The sequence below is a fragment of the Streptopelia decaocto genome (assembly GCF_964273445.1).
Source record: "Streptopelia decaocto genome assembly, chromosome: 6".
NCBI lineage: Eukaryota > Metazoa > Chordata > Aves > Columbiformes > Columbidae > Streptopelia > Streptopelia decaocto.
Window position 1 is genome coordinate 55,438,458 of NC_138660.1, and position 24,552 is coordinate 55,463,009.

General features: G+C 45.6%; 1 protein-coding gene and 1 long non-coding RNA gene across 2 annotated transcripts; both read left to right on the plus strand.

Moving 5' to 3' along the window:
- Nucleotides 1-2,528: 2,528 nt before the first annotated feature.
- On the plus strand, nucleotides 2,529-9,092 carry LOC309441125. The gene is made up of 3 exons (XR_014184315.1): nucleotides 2,529-2,647; nucleotides 3,366-3,594; nucleotides 8,335-9,092. It is a non-coding gene; the product is annotated as an uncharacterized lncRNA (long non-coding RNA).
- Nucleotides 9,093-9,115: 23 nt separating this feature from the next.
- On the plus strand, nucleotides 9,116-15,567 carry INHBB (inhibin subunit beta B). The gene is made up of 2 exons (XM_082055587.1): nucleotides 9,116-10,158; nucleotides 12,820-15,567. The coding sequence occupies exons 1-2, from the start codon at nucleotides 9,756-9,758 to the stop codon at nucleotides 13,593-13,595; spliced, it is 1,179 nt and encodes a 392-aa protein (XP_081911713.1). The 5' UTR covers nucleotides 9,116-9,755; the 3' UTR covers nucleotides 13,596-15,567.
- Nucleotides 15,568-24,552: the final 8,985 nt, after the last annotated feature.

The window sequence follows — 24,552 nt, forward strand, 5'->3', positions numbered from 1 at the left end:
CTTTACAATAACCTCTAGTAAAGAAGAGCTGTGGAGAATACATCTGCATGAGGGTGCTTTAGTACCCATGCTGAAATTTGGCCAAGGAAAGGAAGCTCACACCTTTCACTGTTGCGCACAAATAAACCAATATTTCCAAGGGATCTTTCACAACCAGCATTGGAGATGGATTTGTCACACATAAGGTCCAAACCTGAATGCACCTGGCTCTGGTATGGGATCATTGGTGATTTATTTTTTTTTTAAATATTCCATTTTCAGCTGGAAATTACTGATGTGACCAAAGTCCGATTCCCTTCAGCAGTTTCTCCCTTCCTCCCCCCACCTTTTCGCACTCCCTGAGGTCTGACCATCTGGAAATCCTCCTCCACCTCTTCATCATGTGTGAATTTCCACCTAGGGCTGAAAGTGTCACTGTACTAAAGTGTGATGCATTAACACATTGAGGCAGAAAGCAGAGGGGAGTTGGGGATTATAACACTTCATGACCCACTCTGCAGTTGCTCAATGATTTAATCATCTTTATCAGCTTGTATCCTATTCTTCGTATCCCTGTATTTTCCTTGTATCCTTTACTAAAATATTCCCATAATTAAAACAAACACCAAAACTCTACACAAAGAAATAAAGTGCAGTACCTTGTCTTCAGACTAGGATCAACTGGAAGAGGCAGATGTCTCAAGGAGAACATGCCTTACTCAAGCAAGCTGGGGGACCTAGATTCCTCTTTCACAGTGAAGCTCACTGATTATCCGTATGTTCTCTTGCATATTGCAAACTTGGGGTTATTTCCTGCTAACTCTCATGCACATGATCTAAACAGTTGTATTTTTTTAGTAATTCATATACATATATATGTAAAGTATAAGCAATAATAGTACTACCTTGTACAGAAATGAAACCAAGCCCTGCAAACTGTGCTATGTTGGTTTATCCTTTCAGCAGAGTGGAATGTAAAATTCAGTAGTTTAGAAGTCAGCTACCTAGCCTTCATCTAACTAAATACTGAGGCTTATTATGCTTCAAATAAATATATATATATATATATTTCTTTTGTGGCTTGGTTGCTGTAATCATCTTGGATGTAATAATGTTACTAGCCTCAAGGCTATATTTATTAAGATTTTAATTTAAAATCTTTTTGTCCTTCAGCATTTAAACAGAGGAAAACCCCATCTGGAGTAGCCAAAAAAAAAAAAGTTCATCCTTTTTCATGCCTTCCCTCCCCAGGCCCTCTCATCTTTTAAGCAAAAAACGTAGAACAACACACTTTCCTGTTGTAGCTCTGCACCCTCCTAACGCTTCAGTACCTGTGTAGGTTTGATAGACCCGGTGTCTGCTTAATATGATCCATGTGCTCCTGTTCTTGCTCTATCCAGAGTGGTGGTTTGTTTTCTTATCATTGTATAATAGTATCAGTGTATTTCACAGTAGTATTTCCACATACTAAGATTCATTCTTAAAAATGCTCTCAGTAAGGATCTAAACCACAGCAATGAATGTCAGGGGGTGAAGCTATCACTCGGAAATGGCAAAGGAGTGTGGAGAAATTTAAGGGTTATTCTTTGTTAACAAGCTGCCCCACTTCTGAGGAGATCATGGCAGGGAAATGACAAAAGAAGACCTGTTTGTAACCTGGGCAGTGAAAAACTCCTGCAATCTTAAAATCCCTTTGGGAGGACATCTCAGTCAAGGGGACAGCCTGAGCTGTCACATTGCATGTGCTTCTCCAGGTGTTTTGGAAGAAATGGCAGGTGTTAGCACCCAAATCACATAGAGATTGCCATCCATTTTGTTCTAATCCCATAGTATATTAAAGCTATTCCTTCATGAGGGGACAGCCAGAGCTGCCTTAGAAATTATCAATACTGAGCAGGGCAGAGGTGATTCAGAAATTTTTGTAAATAACCCTCTCACGTGATTTAGTAGTACTGGAACACCAGTGATGGGTGGTAGCAGAGAACCTTACTTGTATCTAATGTCAATGTAGCAAAGGTGGAGGGTAAGGCAGCCTGAACATACCTACTAGAGACATGCAATAGGTATCTAGCATGGGGCAAATGACTGCAAATCATATAGGCCAACTCTCAGCTGAGGCAAATTGATAGAGCTCCCCTAACTGGGACAGTGCTGCTGCTCTGCCCCAGTGTAAGATTCTCCTTGCTTGAAATGGGGCACTTTGGTGCTGTTACAGGAGACCCTTACTCCTGGGCCCAGCAGTGGGTGCTTCAGTTAGCCAAGTCACAATCATCTTTAGAAACCCACTCTGATGTTCTTGTGCAAACAGCACAATAGATTTGGTTTGATATAACAGAAGACTCATGGAAACAAAACTGGGCAATTTATGTATGAAGAGACTGAAAATTACTTTTTACATATACCACCAAGGTCATACTGTTAGTGTCAGGCTCCGTGAAGAAGATTAATTCCTGTATGCTGCTTTTCTCTGCTTAATTTCAAAACAACTTACAGAGGGTTGAATTCTGTCCTCTTCAACTTACAGCTAATCAAAATGGGGCAAAGAGGAAGAAATTCAGGCCTGAGCACAGGTCTTTGGGCTCCAGCCTGTCCCACAGACAGTAGGTGTAGATGCTTTCTCTACATTTTGCTGCTTGCTTGTGGAAAAGAGAAGATGGCTGATGTTCAGGTACTCATCAAGTGCTACTGTTTATTTGTTGTGAGATGACTCAAGCTTCTGTACTCTATTTCTCCCATGGTATTACAAAGGTATTATACCAGCTATTTTTTTCTACTGAGCTCAATCTGAAATTGAAAGGAAACCTCTCTATCACTGCTCCCTGATAATCACTGATTTTTCTAAGGACAGCTGATTTTAACGTTGCTCCATCCTACTGTTCATTTTCCTGATCTATTAAATGTATCAGTCACAACTGGATGTATATAAGAAACGTACCAGTTGACTTCTAAATGCATTGCCTCAGTAAGTAGAGTTCAAATTACAAGAAGTCAAGTTTTAACTATTTTGTTTACCACTTAAATGCAGATTTTATTTTTATTCTCTTTGCTACTTTGCAAGGCTGCTGGTGTGAACTTAAACAAACATGAAAATCATGTTCTTTAACAGTATGTTAAAAGTACTCACCACAAAGTAGACACTTCTTTGTTGGGCAACCAGCACAGCTTTTTCATGTTGTCTGTGTGTCCTCACCCGCCCCAAACTATTTAGGTCAATACAAGCAACTTCAGAGGAAGTCACTGCCTGGTTATAAGGCTACGGCTTTGGACTGCAGAGGACAGACTGTGCGAGGAAAACAAGAGCGCTTTTGGGCCACCAACAAGCAGCGGATGGGTTTTGAATATCGCACAGGGTATCCACCTGATGGTATTTGTTCTTTTTACTCCAGAAATTGAAGCAGATCACTGAACTCTGTCCCTCTGCTGAAGGGCACGCTGCTTTGTGCAGAGACTTGCCTGAGGCGAGGTACCTGACTGCATTGCTTACGGTGCGAGAGATCCACCTGCACTTCATTCCTCACAGTGGACCCAGGAGCTCGGATGCAAACCTGTCCAGAGTGCAAAGAGGTGGCTGGAGAGGACCGATTGGCCAACATGTTGCCCGTGAGGCATTGCCAGGTATCTGGGCTGAAGGGAGAGGGAATACAGCCATGTTAAAGCAGGTACAGCAGCAGTGGGAGGCTGAAGCTGTGATTATACCGCTGCAACCCCGTACTGCTGCCTCCCCCACATCCCCGTCTTGCCTGATACTTGTGTGAGGAGCTAGTGTTCCATAGGTGCTCTCCAAAACCTGTTGAGGGCTCTGCTTTATTTCTCTGTGACTCATCTTCCAGATTCTTGTTGTACCTGCTTTAGATGAGAAGTTCCCACTGTGGTCAGGTCCTTGGCTTCTGCCTGCTATACCCCATTTTTCCAATGATATTCAGAATAAGATTTTTTTTTTTTTTTTTTTTTTTTTTTTTTTTTTAGAGAGCAAATCTCTGTTAATGGGCAGTTTTCAGTTAAAGGAGCATGGTCAGGAGCAAAGAAGTCAGATTGACCTCTTAGTGGTGTGGTTTTGTTTTTTTTTTTATGAGTTAGGTCAGCATTTACCAGTTCAGAAAATGTCTGGGACATTCAGAATGGCATTTACTCACTTGATTTCAATAGGACTTTCCCTTCTAAAGAATTACGGTGCTTTTGAAACATCCACTGTTGTTGTTGCAGTTGCTTAAAAAGTAATTGTGCATAGTGAGGAATCAGTCTGATTACGGATACATAATTTCATCTGAAGCAAAAGAATGGCATGAATACAAATTCCAGATAGAGCACAGTGCTCCCAGCCTGCTCCTGTAACTGTGTATCTTAGATTCTCTGTATTTCCAGCAAGAAGACAATGGCCACCTTGTAAAAAGCTCTTTCAAGATACAATGAAGAAGTATGTTACTTCAAGGTCTAGCCTTGAAACTTTCGTGGGATAGCAATGCTCTTCTGAAGTGCCATTTAAAACAGATTGCATTCCACTACGTGCAAAAATCGCCCATATAGATGCAGCTATATGAGCAAAAAAAAAAAAAACAACCCACAAAAAACCCTTTGCTGGTATAGCCTATTTTATCTGGGAAATGCTTGCAGAAAAAGATGCCTGTGCTAGTAAAACTTGTATTTGCTGGTTATCAAAGGACAAGCAATTCTAGTGCAAACCAGGCCTCTTATATATGAAGCATTATTCAGTTCAGCCATCAGTACAGTAAAGAAAATCCTTCCTCAAAGGGATTAGTAAGGTTACCTAATAGATATTATTACTGGTTTAAGAGCATAAAAGGTGCTTTAGGAATACGTGTGGGGTCAGATCCTTCGCTAGCGTGAATTGCTATGGTCCCACTGAGGGCGTCATGGAAACAGAGCGATGAGGGAGCCGCCTTGTGCCATCGCTGTCTGCTCAGTTTCTAGAGCTTCCCACCGACTCTGGAAGGTGCGGAGCTGCACAGACTGGCCTCTCCAAAAACATGACTTCTGCATCTGCCAGCCCCTGAGAAAAATGTGCATAAGCAAATATCTAGGTTACAGAGGAACAGTTGTGGCAGTTTGATGCCTTGGAAACGTGCTGATTTACACTGGCTGAGGACCTCAGTTTATATGGATTTCATTGTATTAGTAGCTTTAATAAGCATCAGATTCCAGTCATGAGATTCGATGTTTCTACAGAAAATACCCTTCAATGTTGTACCTTCTCACAGCAGGTCTTCCTGCCTAACTGTGTGCTCACCCACTAAGCATAAATCCCAGCCATTTCCCTTCCAGTTTTCTCCTGCATTTAATGTATAGAAAAGCATGACCCTGAATCAGAGGAATAGCAGCCGGTTTGAGAAGGTGTGTGTGAAAATGTATCCTCACGCAGATGAGCTCAGAACAAACAAAATAGAGGGGAGGAGAGCGGAGTGGGGGGAGTGTGAAGCTACCCTTTCCCTGATAGTTCAGCCAGTAAGTGTAAGCAACAAGTTTATGCCCAAGGGAAAGAACTGAAAGCTGAGGAGATCTTAAAATTAACAGAGCTTTATGGCTCAATCAATAGGCTGTGCTCCCTGAGTATGATTAGAAATCACATTTCTTTCTGTTAACCCTGTTTGCTCTCCCTGTAGGCTCTTCTGCCTGAAAACATCTAAGGTTTGATAAGGTCCTTCTCCAGGAAGAAGGCAAAGAAAGTCCATTGTCTGAGAGCTGCCTCCAGAATGCTGTGTTGGACACACTTTAAATAACAACAGAGAGGTTATTAGTGTATTAGTTTTGTTAGCAATTGCTAGAGAAGATAGGTCTTCCCAATATTTGAATATGCAAAATGGCTTTGGATAAGCAAAAAAAAAAAAAAAATAGAGGGAAAAAAAAAAAGCCAGAGCACACCACTGCAGTGAGTAACAAGGATGATTAAAAATCACTGTGGGTAAAAAAGAAAACCTCTACCTGGTTTTCCTACTACAAATACCTTCCCAGATTCATTATCCCACCAAAGACACAATATTTTCCCTCTTTGGCATTTCTTTCTCACTGGGGCAATGAAATAGTTGTTTTCAAAGGGAGAGGGACTGTGTTTGCACCTATTTCTTGTTTGACAGTGACCTCTATGAACCAGTCATCACTGCTCTGCCTGTTGTTTTCTTGTTAGCTCTTTGCTGTCAAATTAATTACTGTGAAGTACTAAGCTTGTTGCATTCACGTGCTCTTATTAGCTCACAGGATGTCAGAGTGATTGGATTTTTAGCATTATTTCTTTTTTTACATTCCAGGCTTTCCATTCAAAACCTGTTACTGGCAGGGAGGAAATACTGTATCTAATTCTGATCTCCCATCAGGGCAGGTTCAGTGATACTGAGGATTTGATTTACAATGCTGGGTATGCAATTAGACAGTGTTTATATTAAAACCAACATGAGCAATAAGATTGGGATTGCAAAGTGATTTTTGAAGCACAGCTTTAAGTGTCTTTCCTTTTCCAGTACTGAACAAGAACGAAAATATTTATGATGAGAATAGCATTTGTGCCTTCCATTCTTAAATCACAGTAACGAGCTGATCCTCCAGTTGACCTTCTTTATGCTCCTGTGTTGCCTGTATTACTGACAGCTAACAGCTCATGTGTGTGCAGTCCAGGCATACATAACAAGTTTTATTCTTCTTTTAAAAACTGAAATGCACAGAAGGGACTTATTTGCTGTTGTGCTTGGAATTCGTGTGTCCTGCTTCTGCTGCCCGTGAAAACTAGCATTTGGCTCAATGAAAAAGATGAAGGTCTTGAGATTTGCTTTCATTCTTGAAGTTAAATTTTTCTTTCCTTAAAAAAGAGAGAAAGAGAGAAAGACAGATAGAGAGAGAGAGAGAAAAAGAGAGAGAGAGAAAGAGATTAATTAAAACAGCCGGCAGCTCTGTTGCCTGGGCCCACTCCGGAGCTGCAGGAGGCTCAGCCCCAGGTGTTCCTTTACCCAGTTCAGGGCACAGGCTTCGGTGCGCATCTCCCGTTTCCTAGCCTCAAACCTCCACCTCTGCGGGACCGGGCACTGTGACCCGATCAGCAGAAACCTCCGCCACTGCCTGCGACCGCCGGTTCCTCCGTGCGCCCGAGGGGCAGAGGGGCAGCGGCGCGACCCCCGGCCCGGGGCAGCTTCGGCCCGGTCCGCGCCCGTTAATTCAGAGCGGACCTCCAGCGGGGGCCCGGCGGGCCGCTCTGCCCCCTCCACCGCCCCGGTGACCCCCCCCGGCACCGCCGCCCGGTTCCTCGCGCGGCCCAGAGGGGGCGCCCTCTGCCCAGGCTTCCCCGCGGCGGCGGCGCGCAGGGCCGCGGGGCAGCGCGCAGCGGCTGCCGGGCTCAGCGTCCACACGGGGCCGCCCCGGGCTGGGGACCGCGCAGGTGAGCTGCGTCGCTGCCGCTGTCCCACCGCGGGTGCCCGGCCCCGCGCGTGCCCGCGCGGCGGGAGGAGGGGTGCGTGGGGCGGCGTGCTGCGGAGCGCCGCGGAGCGCCGCGGAGCGAGGGGCGCAGCGTGGCTCGCTATCACCCCGCGGAGGCGCGGCGGGCGCCCCCCGCCCCCGGGCTAGACTGTTGGGGGGAGCCAGGTGCGAACGTTTCCTGATCCTCCGGTCACAGACCCCCCCTCTTCGCCTTGGGGACCTTCGGGGCTGTCCCGCGGAGGAAAATCCGTTCTCAGGGCACGAGCAGCGCCGGCGCTCCTGCCGGCTCCCCGCCACGGCTGCGGGAGCACGGTATGCCCGTTATCTCCCCTCCCGGCTCCCCTCGGCCGCCGCCCCGAGCCCACTCCCCACCCCGGCACTGTGTCCGCCAGGCTCCGCGCCCGCGTCCCTCCTGCCCCACGGAAAACACACACAATCCCCGGCACCCGCCCCGATTACCCGGCCCATTCAAACAAACAAACAAAAACCCGCCCCGTCACAAAGCCAACCCGACGGTAAACTTTCTAATGACTTCTTCTTTCAAGTGCTTAAAAGGCAAGGAACACGGCGGGGGGGGGGGGGGGGGGGGAGACGGCGGGGGCATCCATCTCCCGGCCGGGGAAGAGGGAGGGCCGGGTCTGCTGTCGCTCGGGGTCCGTCCGTCCGTCGTGTCGTGGGACAGGACGGGGACGCGAGTTGTTGTGTGGTGGGTGTGTTTGCAGGAATCGGGAGGGAGGGAGGGGGGAGTTAAAGAAACAGCATAGTTAATATTTCCACATCAGGAAGTTACTGTAATAGCCCAGGGGGCAAAAGACTTAACTTAATCTCCTAAATAGTGAGGAACCCATGGCGTCTCTGTTATAGGTTGGAGTTCCCACGTGGTTTTAACTCCTGTATAAAAGTTTCAGTAGAAAGTGCTACAATGTCGTGATTTTGCAGGGGGGGGAAATTAGCAGGAGGAGATCAGAGGAAGATAAGCGAGGAGCGAGCCGCTTCCCCGAGACCTTTCACTGCGGATCCGAGAGGGAACATCAGACGCGTTAAAAAAAAAAAAAAAAATCAACAAAACACAGCGTTCAAGCCAGCACAGGGCGAGCGAAAGATCAAAAAGACGCGGAGAGAGAGTGAGACAGATTAACTGGAGCAGCGGCAGGAGCAACAACAACAAAAATCACATTTAAAATAATAACAATAATAATACTAAAACCCAAACCACCAACAAGGGAGATATTGTTTAAAAAGAGCGAGCGAGGGAGCGAGCTGAAGAGCTGTTCTGACCGAGTGGATCCGTGCAGCTTCTCCTGGGATCGCCGGGATCGAGCCGATTCCCCGCTCCGCGGCCGCGCAGCGTGCGCTTCCACTGCCCGCGGCGGGGGCCGCGCCGGGCGCCACCACAGCATCTTCGCCGGACTCCGGACCCTCCACGCTGCTTTGAAAATAAAACATCTCGCAAATAATAAGCGGGGCGGTGAGGGGAGAAGACTCGCAACTGTGGAGCTGCCAGCCGCGTACCCCATCCCCGCCGCCCCGGCCCCCTCCCCAGCTATGCTCCGGGTCAACTTTGATGGCACGTTGAGAAGCAGCAGGCGCTGAAGGGGGACAACCGAGCGGCACAGCGCGGAGCCGACCTGCTGAGAGACCTTCACCCACGGCCTGTGGATTGTTGTCTTGCGGGGGCGGAGTGGGCGGGGGGGTACAAGTGGCATTTCTTCCCCCCCCCCCCCCCCCCCCCCCCCCCTTCCAGGCTATAAATTGGATTGTATATAAATCTGCTTCGTTTATCTCCCTGACCCCCCTCAATGACGCTGGACTAAAGAGCTCCTCTCCGCGGCCCGCCCGGACCTGCCGAAGCGAGCGATGGACCAGGAGCGGCTGCGCCCGCGGACGCCCCTCTGAAGCGGCGCGGGCCACCGGGGCAGCGCAGCGCCGCCTCCCCCCGGCTCCCCTCACACCTCCGACTCGCTCCCCGGCTCCCCTCACACCTCCGGCTCGCTCCCCGCTCCCCCTCCCTGGGCTCCGCAGCCACCCCCTCACCTGCTGCCGTCCCCCTCCCCCGTGGAGCCGGGCTCTCCGTGCACGCCAAGCCTGCTGCGCCCCCCCCTCCCCCCCCACCTCCAACTTCGCCCTCGGTGCCTGCGTGTGCAGCCTCCCCCCTCCGCCTCCCCGGCGGCACACGCCGCTTCCCCGGGCGCCCCCTCCCTCCGCCGCGGCTCCCTCCCTGCGCGGAGCGGTTGCGTCCCCCCCAGCTTGGCTGCCACCGCCCCCTCCGCTCCGCGGAGCGCACGGAGAGGCGCTGCCTGCAGACGGGCTCCCTGCGGCGCTTCGGGGCGGCCCCCAGCTCGGCCCCCCGCTCCTCCGCCATGGACGGGGCGGCTCGCCGGGGGGTACTGGCCGCACTGCTCGCCTGCGGGCTGCTCCTGCTGGGCGCCGCGGCCACCCCGACCCCGCCGGCCCCCGCCGGCGGCTCCCCGCAGGACACATGCACCTCCTGCGGCTTCCGGCGGCCTGAGGAGCCGGGAAAGGTGGACGGGGATTTCCTGGAGGCGGTGAAGAGGCACATCCTGAGCCGGCTGCAGATGCGGGACCGGCCCAACATCACGCACGCTGTGCCCAAGGCGGCCATGGTCACGGCGCTGCGCAAGCTGCACGCCGGCAAGGTGCGGGAGGACGGCCGAGTGGAGATCCCCAGCCTGGACGGGCAGGCGAGCGCCGGGCCCCCGGCCCACGACCCCGTCTCCGAGATCATCAGCTTCGCCGAGACAGGTGGGCGCCGCCCGGCCCCGCGCCCCCGCCTCTCGCTTTTCCCTGCTCGGACTGTCTCGGTCCCCTGCCCTGCCGCTCTCCCTGCCTGTCCTGCCTTTCTCCTGCCAGTCTCCCGGCTGGACCCCTGTCAGTTCTCCCGCTCGCCCTGCCTGTCCTCCTGCTCACCCTCTCAGTGCCCCTGCTTGACCTCTGTCAGGTCCGCTGACCGCCCTTGCTTGGCCTTGCTGCCTGTCCTCCCGTTTGCCCTGCTTGTCCTCCTGCCTGCTGCAGGCACCTGGCTGCCGGGCTCACCGTCATGCCCTCTGCCTCATCTGCTGTCCCATCTGCCCCGCTCCATCTCGTCCTGGCCCAGTCTGCTCCTTTCCATCCGCCCTGCATGTGCCCCTGTGCCCAACCTTCTCCTTGCGTTGTGACCTGCAACTCCTGTCGCTGTGTCACTCCACTCCTCTGCAGCTTCTATGCTCCCAGCTTCCCTCCAGCGGTCCTTCCAACTGCATGGTGGCTTGCCTCTGTCCCTCTGTGTCCCACTGTCGCTTCTCTGCCTGTCCCACTTCATCTCTTGCACCCCTTGCCTCATCTGTCTGCCCTGCACATTCATCTGTTTCACTGCATGTATCTGTCCATTGAGGTTTGCATTCACCCATCTTCCCTTTCCGTTCATTTCCCGTTTATTTAGCTTTCATTTGTAATGTTGGCCTAGTCTGTTTGTCCACTGTGTGCAGGCACCTAGCAAGTGTGTCTGTGTCCTCTCTGCCCATCAGTCTGTTTAGTAACTGTGCTATCCATCCCCATGGTACCAGCCATCTCGGTCCTGTCCAGCCATTGCAGTTATGTGTAACTGAATCCCTCCAGCGTAGCTTTCCAGTAGTTTATCCAGGCAACCACTGTGCCTGTGAACTTTGCACATCTGGCCCTAACACCATCACTCTGCAAATTACCTCTCTCCTTTCTGTCTGCTCATCTCTCGTTCCTTCATCGCTCTATCGCTCAGTTCATTTTTTTCCCCTCTATATATCTTCCTGTGGCATCTCTATATCATTTGTCCACAAAATAAATTGCTTTCTATCCTGTATACATCCCACTCATCTTCTTTATCTACCCTCCCACTTACCAAAGGCATATATACATTTACAGTATCTATGGGATCTGTTGCATTATACATATGCTTGTTATATTCACATACAAGATTTATGGGCACACACAATCTCACACAACACAAGTGATGTGGATCGGTGCAGCAACACCGTACTGTTCTTTTTCTGTCACTGTCACCACAGTTTATGAAGAAGTTGTGTATTTACTAACATGTGAAAGATCTTTTTACTGTACATTTTTGGGTTTATTATTTTTTTTAATAGGCTGTTGCTGGGAGATCTGGGGTGGGCTTGTACTTCCATTTAGTAATCAATCATTTGCTGGCTTTTGTAACACTTCCAAAATTGTCTTCATGTAGAACGCAGACAAACACAGTGAAAATTTTTGTCTCTGAAATATTACAAGGTACTGAATGGGCCCTGGAGGCACATTTGAAAGGCATCTGGGGTGACAAATGGAGACACTGACTACGCAAAAAATCCCATTCAGAGATTGACAAAAATAATAAAGATCCTTAGGAAAAGGAATGGAAGAAAAAAAATGTACATTTGGCTCTGCATAGAAAGAAGTGAAACAGATAAAGGCAGAGGAGAAAATGCCTTTCCAGCAATAATTTTAAGGAGTGATTGAGGGGCTTTGATTGAAGGACCAGAATTACAGTCTCCGCCGCAAAGGCCAGCCTGCACATTTATCACCTATGTCAAATTTGGTTAGGACTTATAGTACAAAATTGTAGCCAGTATTTTTGAAACATTTCATGCATTAGGCTCTTTTATTTACAAATAAGGGGTTATGTCAGACATTTGGTGACATTTGGTTCTCCATGACAATTTTGCTCCTTTAATTTTGGTGTTATAGAAAAGCGTATTGAGAACAGTCAGTAATGGTGTTACAGTGAGGGCAACCACTTCATTGCCTTGCCTCGTATGGGAGTTTATCATTTCGGGGGGAAAAAGGCAGAGATTGAAATGATTAATAATAGCAGATATTCTACCAGAGTAAGTAGGGGTTAGCTTGATCTGTTGAACACGCAGGCATATTAATCAAATATTTTCCTCTCCATATTGTGAATCCTCTCTGTTAAACCGTGATGAGAATATGTGAAAATCGAAACAAAATCCCTGGTTTGGCATTGGCATTTCAGTGGTTACTGAAAGGGCTCTCCCCGTGAGAACTGGCAGGTAGCTGAAAATTAAAACTATTTGTAAACCAACAAGACAGCAGAGTCCGAGTGCTGATCTTTTCAATGCGTTGCTGTACCGTCTTTAAAGCTGGCTGGCAGGAAAAAACCCATATTCTGGAGAGCTGTTCCTGGTGTCTGCGGATCTGACACATCTGACTACAGCCCGATGATGAAGGCTGCTGTGGAAAGTCCCTTCTCAAAGCGTTTTGATTGCAAATTGGGGATATCTGATTCAGTGCATGCCTTCTGGCCGGCACAGCCCCACTGTCGCTCTTGATCCGCTGTGTTTTAGCGTTGTCCCTGAATCCAGAATGGCACACAAGATAACTTTTTCTTTTTTTTTTTTTTTTACTTAATCTTGCTGATCTCTCCTTATCTTGCAGACGATCTGGCCTCATCTAGAGTCCGACTCTATTTCTTCATCTCGAATGAAGGGAACCAGAACTTGTTTGTCGTTCAAGCCAGCCTGTGGCTTTACTTGAAGCTGCTTCCATATGTCTTAGAGAAAGGCAGCAGGCGAAAAGTAAGAGTCAAAGTCTATTTCCAAGACCCGGACACTAGCAACAAGTGGAATGTGGTTGAAAAGAAAGTCGATCTCAAAAGAAGTGGTTGGCACACTTTTCCCATGACAGAGGCGATCCAGGCTCTGTTTGAGAGAGGAGAAAGGAGACTGAACTTGGATGTTCAATGCGAGGGCTGTGAAGAGTATTCAGTGCTGCCAATTTATGTGGACCCCGGGGAGGAATCCCACCGGCCTTTTTTAGTGGTGCAAGCCCGCCTCGCTGATAACAAACACAGGATCCGGAAAAGAGGCCTGGAGTGCGATGGCAGGACCAATCTATGTTGCAGGCAACAGTTTTACATTGACTTTAGACTCATTGGGTGGAATGACTGGATCATAGCACCATCAGGTTACTATGGGAATTACTGTGAAGGGAGCTGCCCGGCCTACTTGGCCGGCGTCCCGGGGTCGGCTTCCTCCTTTCACACCGCTGTCGTGAATCAGTACCGAATGCGGGGGCTGAACCCGGGCACCGTGAACTCCTGTTGCATTCCAACCAAACTTAGCACAATGTCAATGCTGTACTTTGATGATGAATACAACATTGTGAAAAGGGACGTTCCCAATATGATTGTGGAAGAATGTGGTTGTGCTTGATTTAAGGTGTGTTTTTTGGGGGGGAGAGAGAGAGAGAGGACGAGAGAGAAAGAGATAAACATTCCTGTACAAGATGGTGTTGGAGGAAGTTTCACTGTGTATCCAGGCATCAGTGTTGGCAAGTCACTGTGGAAAAGTTTGACAAAAAAGAAAAAAAAAAAAAGAAAAGAAAAAAAAAAGAAAAAAAATCATTTCACTTTGGTGTCAGGACAGTGGCAGTTTGTGGATCTTGGACACTTATGTATTCTACCACTTATAAGTTAATGCTATGAAATATCTTAAAGAAACACACACACACGAAATGTGGGCACGCACACAAACACGCGCTCATACACACACACAGACACGCACACGAGGCAGCTCAGAAAAGGGACATGAGCACAAAAAGTCAGTGACCAGTGACGATGGACCCAAATGCCTGCCAGTACAAGTGAACGGCTGAGCAGCTGTTTCCCCGCCTGCCGGTGGAGTCACACAGAAATGAGCTCCCTTTGCTCAGGCAAAAGCACAGACTGCGAGAACATGACGTATTCTTGCATGCAGGTGTCAAAATGACCAAACTTAGAAAATAAAATTAAAAAAAGAAGAAGAAAAAGTTGACTGTCACCTCTGAGGTCTAATGGGAAGCTGCAGGACACCTGCCTTGGGAGGTGATCACTTCCTCTTAATTTAAAATGATCTAAATGTAAACATCACAGATACCTGCATCTTCCTACAGCACTTCCAGTAAGGAATTGAATGGCACCATCGGGGAGAGAGAAAAGGGGCAGATGTGTAGGCAACTGCTGTATTTCTAACATCTGACCGTTGCAAAGTCACAAGCTGGGTTGGTGTGATCCGATGCTGTAACTGCCCACTAGCAACCCATGGATGGCTACACCCACCGTGTTTTGGAAAAGAGGATCTGATACCGTATCTGGGCTGTGTTGACTGTTGGCATCTCTCACTGTTCAGAGAACAACAAGTCAAAGTTGCAGTCTGTGTTCTTCAACGGGGGACTCAGCAAGGACACGTTACGTGGGGGGCAAGCGAACAAGCAACTGCTACCACAGCTAAACCAATGAACCCTAAAGAGGAGTGACAGTAACAGAGCGGAGACATTCTGAAAAATGCAATGCATTTAATAAGAAGGCGAGGAACATTTTAACAAGTCTTGGAAAGGAGGATAGAGGAGAATGCTTTCAATTTCCTTACCAGGAGGTGTTGAGGATGGCCATAAAGATCAGAAAATAATGATACAGCATAGCACTTGCAAACTGCTTGAATGCACGTATAATAGCACTTGCAAATTTCAATGCCTTGAAAAGTGGTACTTGATAGTGCACTTATCTTTGCTCACTATCTAGGTAAACAGGTGCCGCATGAGCTATGCAATTTAAAGTGTTGACCCATACTAGACAAAACTGGACTTATGATATGACTTTTTTATATTTTTTTATACTTGAAATTAAATCTTTTGCTTCTTTTTTAAAGCGAATGATTGCTTTTAATGTTTGCACTGATTTAGTTGCATGATTAGTCAAAAAACTGCCATTTGAAAAAAATGTTATTTTTATAGCAGCAAAAAATGAATACAGTTAAATGTATTATACGTAAATTTTGGAACCAAAGAGGCCAACATATTAGTTATAATTTTTATGAGATGGCAAAGCCATCATATATCATGTAGTCATACTGAGCAATCCCTCACGAGGCCTACGAATTGTTTCAGGGTACAAAATGGATTCTGTTTGTTCTATTCAGTGTCTTTTCTATACCATACGCACATGGAATGTAGAGTGAAAAAAATGACTATTGTAGAATACATTACAATATGTGCATCCTTTAAATCCAATTTTTATGTCTATTTAATAAAGTTCCTTTTAGGTTCTGTTCCATAATAATTTAAACCAAACAATTTTCACTTAGATTTGCTGTTGAAGTATTTTACATTTGTGTACAGTTTAAATAAATAAAAGAAGATTGAAAACTGGATGTGTTGTTGCTTTTTTCATTTTATTTATTTATTTATTTATTTTTCTTTTTCCAGTGTGTAACATCTGAATAAACTTGCTTATTTTCTGGGCTGAATGTGGCTGCAGACAGTGAACTGTCGCATTAGACCGTAGTCGTATTAGTCATTGCAGAAAGCCTTGTATGAGAGCTCAGCTGTGATCCTAAAAATGTTACATTCTAGTTTTATTGCCGTCTATACATGTAAGCATCTGCTTCTTTCTATCTGCATCAGTGCAGGGTCTCTGGGCGCAGGAACGGCGCTGTTCCGCATACCTGCAGGTCATTTACAGCAAGTTCCTGGTTCACCTGCTGTGTAAGAATGTAACTTCTTGTTTAGGTCACTCCCTGATCGTTTACATGAAGTAAAAAAATAGTACAGAAAGCACTTCCAGGAAAAAGATCAATACTAAGTTTGATTAACTTTAAAAAACAAAATAGCTGGAACCAAGGAGAGGTGTTTGGGTTTTTTTGAGTAAAATACATCCCCTTTGCTAATAAAAAACCCCAAATGTCAACAAATATTCATAGAAATTCTTGTCAGCTATGCTTATATCCAGATATTGATTTCATTGATCTTCACAGAGAAATTCTTCCTCCTGGAGACCTGAGCAAATGCCAGCCAAGGCTGACAGAAAAACCTCTGTTGACTTAGCAAACGTTAGATCTGACCCTGAGACCTGGAAACTGTTGAAGATGCAAGTTCATGCAACTAATGATGGGTTCTAGTCACAATTCGTATTCAAGCTTAGCTCTGCCCACCCCTCCCCAAAGCTAGGCACTGGGGTTAAACAGCTTTGTTTTGGGACACCCCTAGGAGCAATTTGCCATAGCTGTGTCAACAACCTACTGCACAGAACTTTGTCCCCCAGACCAAATATTTTGAATATTTCATAGCTTTCTCACCACTTTGAACTGCACCTTTGTTGTCAAAGCCATCACTTGCTGCTCCTGCCCCATCTCTTAGCAGCCTTCTTCTCTTTGTTCATTGGGTCAGCCCTGTTACTGGTGAGTTCAATAAATTCCTCTTGAAATCAGTGGCAAATATGTGTCACTTCACTCTGAGGGCACATTTGACCTGATATGACACAGTCTTCATTAGTAAGACTGGGCTGCACTTTTAAAAATTAGATATATTAAGAAATCTTGCCCATTGAAATGCAAGGCCCTGGAGGCTGGGTCTAGTTAGGTTTAGTCTTAATTGAAAGTGGTTGATTTCTGGGGCTGAAGCCAAGCCCTGCATCAGACACTGGAACTCCTGCGTTCTCCCAGGAGGGGAGCAGGGTGTACCAGTGTGGGATTTGGACCCACATCCCTGAGGAGCAGGGAGCTGCTGGTAGCCAGGACGCCATGAGCTTGGGCTGGCCAGGAGTGAGGAGCGGGCTGTGCTTTGCGTCCCACTGCAAACCCACTGGGAGGCCAGGATCCTGAACTCTTTCCCAGAGGCCAGCAAAGAACAGCCCTTTTCTTGGTAAAAAGCTTTCACAGCTTTCTTCCTCTGCCTTTCCTTCTCCCCCATCTGCAGCTGTGGCCCTGACATCCATGGGGCAGAAAGAAAAACACAAAGAAGAGTGCAAATCAGTGCTGTGTGAGCATCATCTGGGAGTGGGAAGAGCTGGATCACAGTCCAGGTTCCCAAGTAATTTTATTTTGTATGAAACAGTCTCTGGAAATGGATTTGAACAGAACATGCTTTAATTTTTTTTGTGGTGTGGCATCACTCACTGCTCCGGGCATGCTGCAGAAACCGAGGTGCTCCTGAGAGCTGGTGCTGACAACATCATGTCACACAGATTTCTAAGGTTAAAATGAAATAAAATTTAAAAGGCCCTTAATTTTGACGTACCAATCTGATATAGTTTGGGCTTGATTTTTCAGAGGTGTGGCAAGGCTACTCCTCATGCCAGCTTTTTGCAGGCAGCTGCAGGAACATCACTTTCTGCAGCTTTCACCTCCTGTGTTCTTGGAATTGGGCAAAATGAAAAGTGAGATGGCTGATTTTGAAAACATTGTTTTTTATTTTCCCATCTGTCATGCCCATCCTCATAAAACTCAGCGTCCAGTTTCATTGCCTTATGCTAAGTTAGTACTGTACCTACAAAACCATCTGGATCAGGTCGATATCCCCTGAAGTGACTAGGTGTGTCTCTCTTGTCTGATAGTCTTTGAATTTGGTCCTGTAAATGCTAAATCACTGTAGTCTATCATGTGGTAGAATCAATCTCTGCAGCTGGAAAATCTTTGTCACAGAAGCAAAACCCCCATCCCTGGTCCTGGACCTCCCACGGGTGTTAATGAGGGTGGTGTGAACAGGGTGAATGTCACGATGTGGTGCAACAGAGCACTTGGTGAATTAACTCTGCATACATCACCTATTTCCACACATAATAGACACCTGCTCCAAAATTGCCAACTCTCACCTTCTTTGCTTTGTTACTTGTGAGAGGTGAAGTCAGCAGCTGAAATTAATTGCTGCACTCGACCTGCCATGGGAGAAGAGGGGAACCCCTCACTGAATAAATCCTTCTTAAGAATAATTTTTGTTTGGTGTGGTTTCTGATGTGAAGAATTGAAGAACACTTCGCAAAATGGATCAGATATACAAATTTTTGTCTAAGAGGAGATTCTGTTTCTGCTAATACTGGTGTCAGCCTGCAGTACCTCACCTGAAGTCTGCAGATGTAATTGAGGCTAGCACCCATATAACTAGAAAAAACTGAATCTGGTTTTCTTGAAATTCTGATTTGGTCCAGCTCATTCTCAGTATTTCTAAAGATACTTTTTTTTTCCCCTTTAGGAACAGCAGCTAAAAGATTTACCAAAGTCCACAGGTGTTGCATGATAGATCAGAACAAGAGGAGAAGACACCTAACCAGGTCTTGAACACTTGGAGAATCTCCCTGCATACACTGGAATTTGGCCAGAAATTAGCAGTCTCCATTGGTACAAAATACCTCAGTAGTTTTCATTTGCTCTCCCAGTCAGTACCCTTGAACCAAAAGCTGCATTTACCTGGCTGCTTGTAATGGTAGGGGCCAGTTTTATTTGGGTAACTTCATTGATTTCAGGGGAATTGTTTCTGATTTGTACCAGAATAAGTGGGAGCAGATTTAGGTTCTTTAATGTTCTTCCAGTTTAGCTCTTGGAATAACTTATACTTCATTATTATGTGTTTATGTAATTAGTGCAATTATATCAAATTATATAATTGGTACAATTACTTGGACTCATGTAACCACTGCGTATAGCATTCCATGCTGTAAAATCTTTTACTCTGGAACTTAAAAATGAAGTCAATATTACATGGGAATCTTAATTTGTTTTTAAATTCCAGTATCAAATTTAGGGCCTGACCACATGCAAGGAACTTCTGGTTCACATCAGTGGAACCTCTATGAGCAGGCAGCTTGCAACCTTCATCATAGATACTGGGTTTTTAATCTGATTTGGCCAATTCTGTTCAACAGAGGCTCTCCTTGAATGCATGCAGCTCTAACCAGTCTTCCTTGTACAAAGCAGAGATGTCAAGTTTTTACACACACATCATTTAATTTGAATCTCTGAAGCCATCACAGACCTGAGGTATGCAAACAGCTTCCTTATATTTGATCAGATTAACCATCTTTGTGATCTGCTGCTCAGAATTTTAATATGATACTTTTATTAAATTCATAGGCTCCCTCTTTTTGGGCCTTGAAACCTTATTTTCCCCTCACTATAATTTACTGCCGGGTACACTGTTGGGAAAGCTTGGAAATAGAGGGGTCAGTGTAGGAATTTGTTGTTGGAAAGGTCAAAACAACCATATCCAGAAAAAAAAAAAAAAGCAAGAAGAATATCTTAGAGGTGTATTGATTTCCCAGGTGAGACATCATCATCAAGGGTGACCCAGGCTGAGAGCTGTGACTGCTGAGCACCTGATGGATCTCTCCTAATGAAAAGATCAACCCCACCAGGTGCTGAGTGTTTCAAGCCGCGGCCTGGCCAGTACACAACCATTGAACCCAGCTGTGAAGTACAGAGACCCCCAGGTGCAGCACATCTCTACCTAACAACAGCTTCACAGAGCCAAGGCATAGCAGATAAAGCAGAGCCTGGCTGCTGTTTGCTCTTTCTCACTTCGGACCTGCTTCTGGAGAGGGTTCACCTCCTAGTATGTCCTGCAGCGGGCCAGCCTTCAAAATCAGGCCGGGAGAGGCAGCTGCAGCCCTAAAATGGCTGCACTGTAGCAGGCTGCATCTAGTGCTGCTTCACTGCCTTCCTCCAGCTGGTAAGTGTGCTCAGTGCCTGTTATTTTTATCTTGAGCTTTTGCTTTGTTTTTGAGGATAATTGTACGTTATTGCTGCAATATGTTATAATAAGTGCTACGAAGATGACTATTGTATCTGAGGGGAAGGAAGATGCGGCTGGGGAACAAACTTGAACCGATGTGTCAGCAAAACAAACACGCCGTGTTTGGGCTGTGTCAGTCAAGTGGCACCAAAGTGGCATTTATGTTTTGCCCAAGTGGAGGCTGTGGGGCTGATCTTGTCCGTCTTTGCTTTGTTGGATGGAGTGGCTTCTATCTGATCCTGCGGAAGGATTTGTCATAAGCTGTGGAAGAGCTGCAGTGGCCGTGCTTTCCTGCGGCCAGAGCTCAGCTCCTCGCTTGGGTGTTGGGGGAGCCGGTCCTGGGCAGCACAGCAGGAGTGAGGTAGGAGAGGTGGATGCTGAAGTGACATCCCTTTGAGAATAAAGGGTTATAAATGCTACCAAATGTGGCTCCTGTGATCTGGAGCAAACTGTGTTTCTGGACTTTTGGGCTCCCCTGTTTTGTCTGCTATTCACTATGTTTTGTGTAATCGGTTTTGGTATCTTATAGCTTGTTTTTGGGTCAAGTTTTGGAGCTGACCCACAACTGTGGGGTTCCAAGCTTAAGAAAATAATTTGGGACTTTGCAAATTAAGGCCTTGGGCTCTTGTGAAAGGAAACAAACAACTCTTATCTGTCTTAATGAGAGTCGTATATGTGTATTTTGTACCTAATTGTATGAATTATCTTTAGCAGTGATACTTTGTAAGACCATATAATTTATAGGTGGTTATCGGTGACTCATAAATATTTATTTATGTCTTGTAAGCATTGTGTATGTTTGGCTTGATCAGAGTAGCATGTTTGTATGGGTGAGCATGTGTTTTATGTGTAAACACACACAGACAAGAAACACAAGGCTTTCTCTAAGCAAATCGATTTCTTCCATGCTAATGCCTCTGTAATAGAATACATTTTGAGGGATCTTGATGATAGATTGGAGGGAATGCAGTGCAGCTACTCACTGTTTTGAGTAGATTTCTTGGCTTTGGGGTACCTCAGCCTAAATATGTTGTCTTGCATTAAGCATGAGGTATGCAGGTGCCCTTGTGATGGCTGAAGAGAAGGCAGCCTGTGCTCAGATGTGGCTGTGCTCCAGCCAGCTCCACATCCAAGAGAGCACAGCAAACCACTTTTGCTCAGCTCATGTTTTGAAATTGTTCAGAAGCTGGTTTCATCTTTAGCATAGTTCAGAGCAACACTGAGGCTGCCTTTAGGACAGCTGCCAGGGGTCCCCAGTGCTGCTATAAAACCTGAAAAAGAGCCAGAATATCTTACTACTCTGGTCATTCATCCTCTGTTGGGCCACACTTCCTATACTGGGAGCTGCTGGGCAGCACTTGGGCAGAGTGGAGCCTACATAAGTCTCTGTGCTGAGTGTTTCTTATTAACTACATGATAGGCACAGAGACTTTAGGATTTAAGCTGGCTCTGTTTGTGTTAGCTGCACACCGCAGTGACTGAATCGCCATGTTAACAGTGCATGACAGTGAATCAAGCACTATATTTCATTTTGTGGGTGGGTTCCCCTTACTTTGTTCTTATTTTCTTCCCCACCACCCTGACAATTGTAGACATATGAATCTCAGAGAACATTGCTTCCAGACCATATTCCCTTGAACTGAGTTATTGCATCGAGCAGGGAAAGTAAATTTATGTTTAACTCTTACCCCAAATGAAAGCTTTTTCTACTCTGTGTGCCAGAGTAGAGTTTTAATTACAGGAAGCACATGCTGTAAGTGCACCCTAAGATTTGATTCCATACTTTGTTGGTCAAGCTTATGAATGGAACAGCTCTTACAGTGATTTTTTTCTTCAGTATCACCAGTTACAGCCCACAGTTACCAGATATAACAACAAAAGGAATGGCAAACCAGTTCATGTGCTGATGGCTTCCAGTTTTCTGTCTCTGGTAGACTTTCTTGTGATGATGTTGAATGTTACAACAATTCAGATGTGCTCTGTGACTTGCTGGCCTTATAAATCTGTCAGTGTTAATGTAGGGCCAGATTCAGTTATTCACACCTGTGCAAAGCAGATTCAAAATCTACCAGATCAAAATTCCCCAGTGAATTGCAGTCATAAACAAGCTGCAAGACTGCACAGAGCAAAGCCCATAGTACTTTCGGTGCAATATCAGAGCCTAGCTGAAGATGCTTCAACTCCATGAGCTTCTGTTCTGTTGCACCTGTTTGTACCAGGTGTGAATTTATCCTGTTGGCTTGTAGAAAAAAAACCTTTCCTTTAAATCAGTCAGTGCTTGGGCTTCTAGTGTTGTGCTCTATGTATCTCTGTAGCCAGTGATATTTTTTTTTGTTGTTTTTCTTCAGCTATTGTTCTTTTCTGCAATATGTTCATGGCATCAGGCATTATGACTCATGTCATAATACCATTGTGAGCCATTTGTTTAATAATACAGCATCCGTATTGTGTCACTCTAGCAATGTTCTTAATTCTTTCTATTATTAATTTCTGTTTTGAAGTGTTTATACTTGTATTTTAGCTTTTCAGGTTCTCACTGGGTGGAAGCTGGAGTAAGAATAAGAGGCTTGTGAACATATCTGAAAGAATCTAACAAATAATGTGTTGGCCATGCCTGATCAGAAAAGTGAGAAATGTATTTGTTTAAGGCTTTAAAAAAATTATTATTATCACCAATAAACAATAATACAGGTTTCATTAACAGCTAGAAAGGAAAATGGTGGTGCTACTTTTATTTTTCACTCCTGTAGGACTAGCTGGTTTTAAATGTTAATGGTATCTTTCAATTTGATAAAGCAGGATGCTGAAAAAAAGGTAACTTGCGTTTTTCCTGTCAACCGATTTAGTAAATTGTTACGGTGGTTGTTCTTTTAAGCAGGACTTTATCTACCTTCTAACTAGAGATCTTTGAAGCCATTTGTGCATCTCTGAAACCATGCAGAAAATAAAGAACTTATTTGGGTCTTACTTTCTATCAAATAGCAGAAGAGAGGAGCAGGATCCAGCACATAGTTGGGCAGCAGATCTTCTGTTGAAGCTGTTGGAGTCAAAACCCTTAGCCTATCAACAATCTGGGGTCAGGGGGCATCTGAAAAACTCTTTGTTGCTGTTGGGTGGGGTGTGTTGTTTTTTTTTTTTTAAATTTATTTTATATATATATTTTAATTATTTCCTCCCCACCCCCGTATGATCCACTTGGCTTCTGGCAATGTTTTTATACAATGACAACCCAGAGGTGTCTTTCTGGAAAACAGAAGAGTTCTGGAACATAGATGTAGCTCTGCTCTGCTGGGATGTCTGCAGTGACCTTTTATTGGGGCTCTGAGTAAATCTTGCCATAATTGATAGAAACAGCTCTAAAAGAAAAGCAAAACAGATCATGAAGGAAAGAAAGAGCTGATAAAGCTTCCAGCATCAAGAGTGTGCATGTTGAAACACTCTCTAATTATATATTTATCCAATCCAGTTAATACTACAGAGCTTGCAAAAAAAGCCCCATAATTAGGGGTTATGAAAATGTCTACATAGCAGTAATATGGCACCTAAATATAGCATCTTTCCTCCTGAAGCACTTCGCATCATTTGAGAACCGTAGACTCAATTCACAGCTGGCAGTCACAGGTGCAACCTTATTGATTTCAATGGAATAGTGCCATTTTTAACAGAGATTAATTTTGTGACAAATGAAAGTTTTATCTATGCTATGGGCTTGTAGGGCTGCCCATCACAATGGTATCTGCATGTCTTTCACATGAAGTTAGCTGGCATTAGCAAAATGTTTAGCAGGCTTCACGGACTTCACATCTGCCTTCTCATGCTGCAGAAATCTTTGCTCAGGCTAAACTTATTTGCACTGTGTATTTTGGGGACAGGGAGAGAAGAACAGCTGATGGTAGCAAAGATGTATGATGTTCTTTAGGTGAGTGAAGATGGCTGTAGCTATGGGTTTTGTTTAACCTTTCTGTGGGAAGCTGATTTTACAGTTGTAGCATTGAAACTGAGAGTGTTGGGACCCTGGGACTTGTGTTGCTCAGGGCACATCTGGAAGCTCAGACACATGTTCCTGAATGTAGCAGGACCTGAATTATCTATTAGTCATGGTATCCATCATTGGGGTGAAAGAGTAGCGCTGCACATAATTTTATAACTGAATTTAAAACTGCTTCATGAAATTAAAAATCATAAGTGAGCTTAGTCTGAACTGGAATTTGCCATGTCACCAGGGCTAAGGCTCAACATTGGAAAGCATCACTGGACTTCCCAGCATTGGAATAGGCCGTGGAGATTTTTGTCTACTTCTCTGCTGCTCTGCAGATTTCCTATAAAATGAAGGATGAGCCTTTTAGCTACTTTGTACTGCCTCTAACTTAAGAAATATAGTCTTTCCTGAGTTTGAAGAGAAATGGCCATACTAGGAGCTCAGAAGGAAAGGAAAAGAGATGGTTTATGCCTTTGTCACTACATTGAATAGCATAAGCCATTCTGAACCGTTCATCTCAAGCATAGTGGAACTTGGAATAGTTGAAAGCTAAAAATGCTGAGCTGAATGGCTTCTATGTGAGGAACAATCAATTAGGCTGAAACTTCCTGGCCTGGAGAAGAGATGATGGTGGGGTAGGAATGAATTCTGCA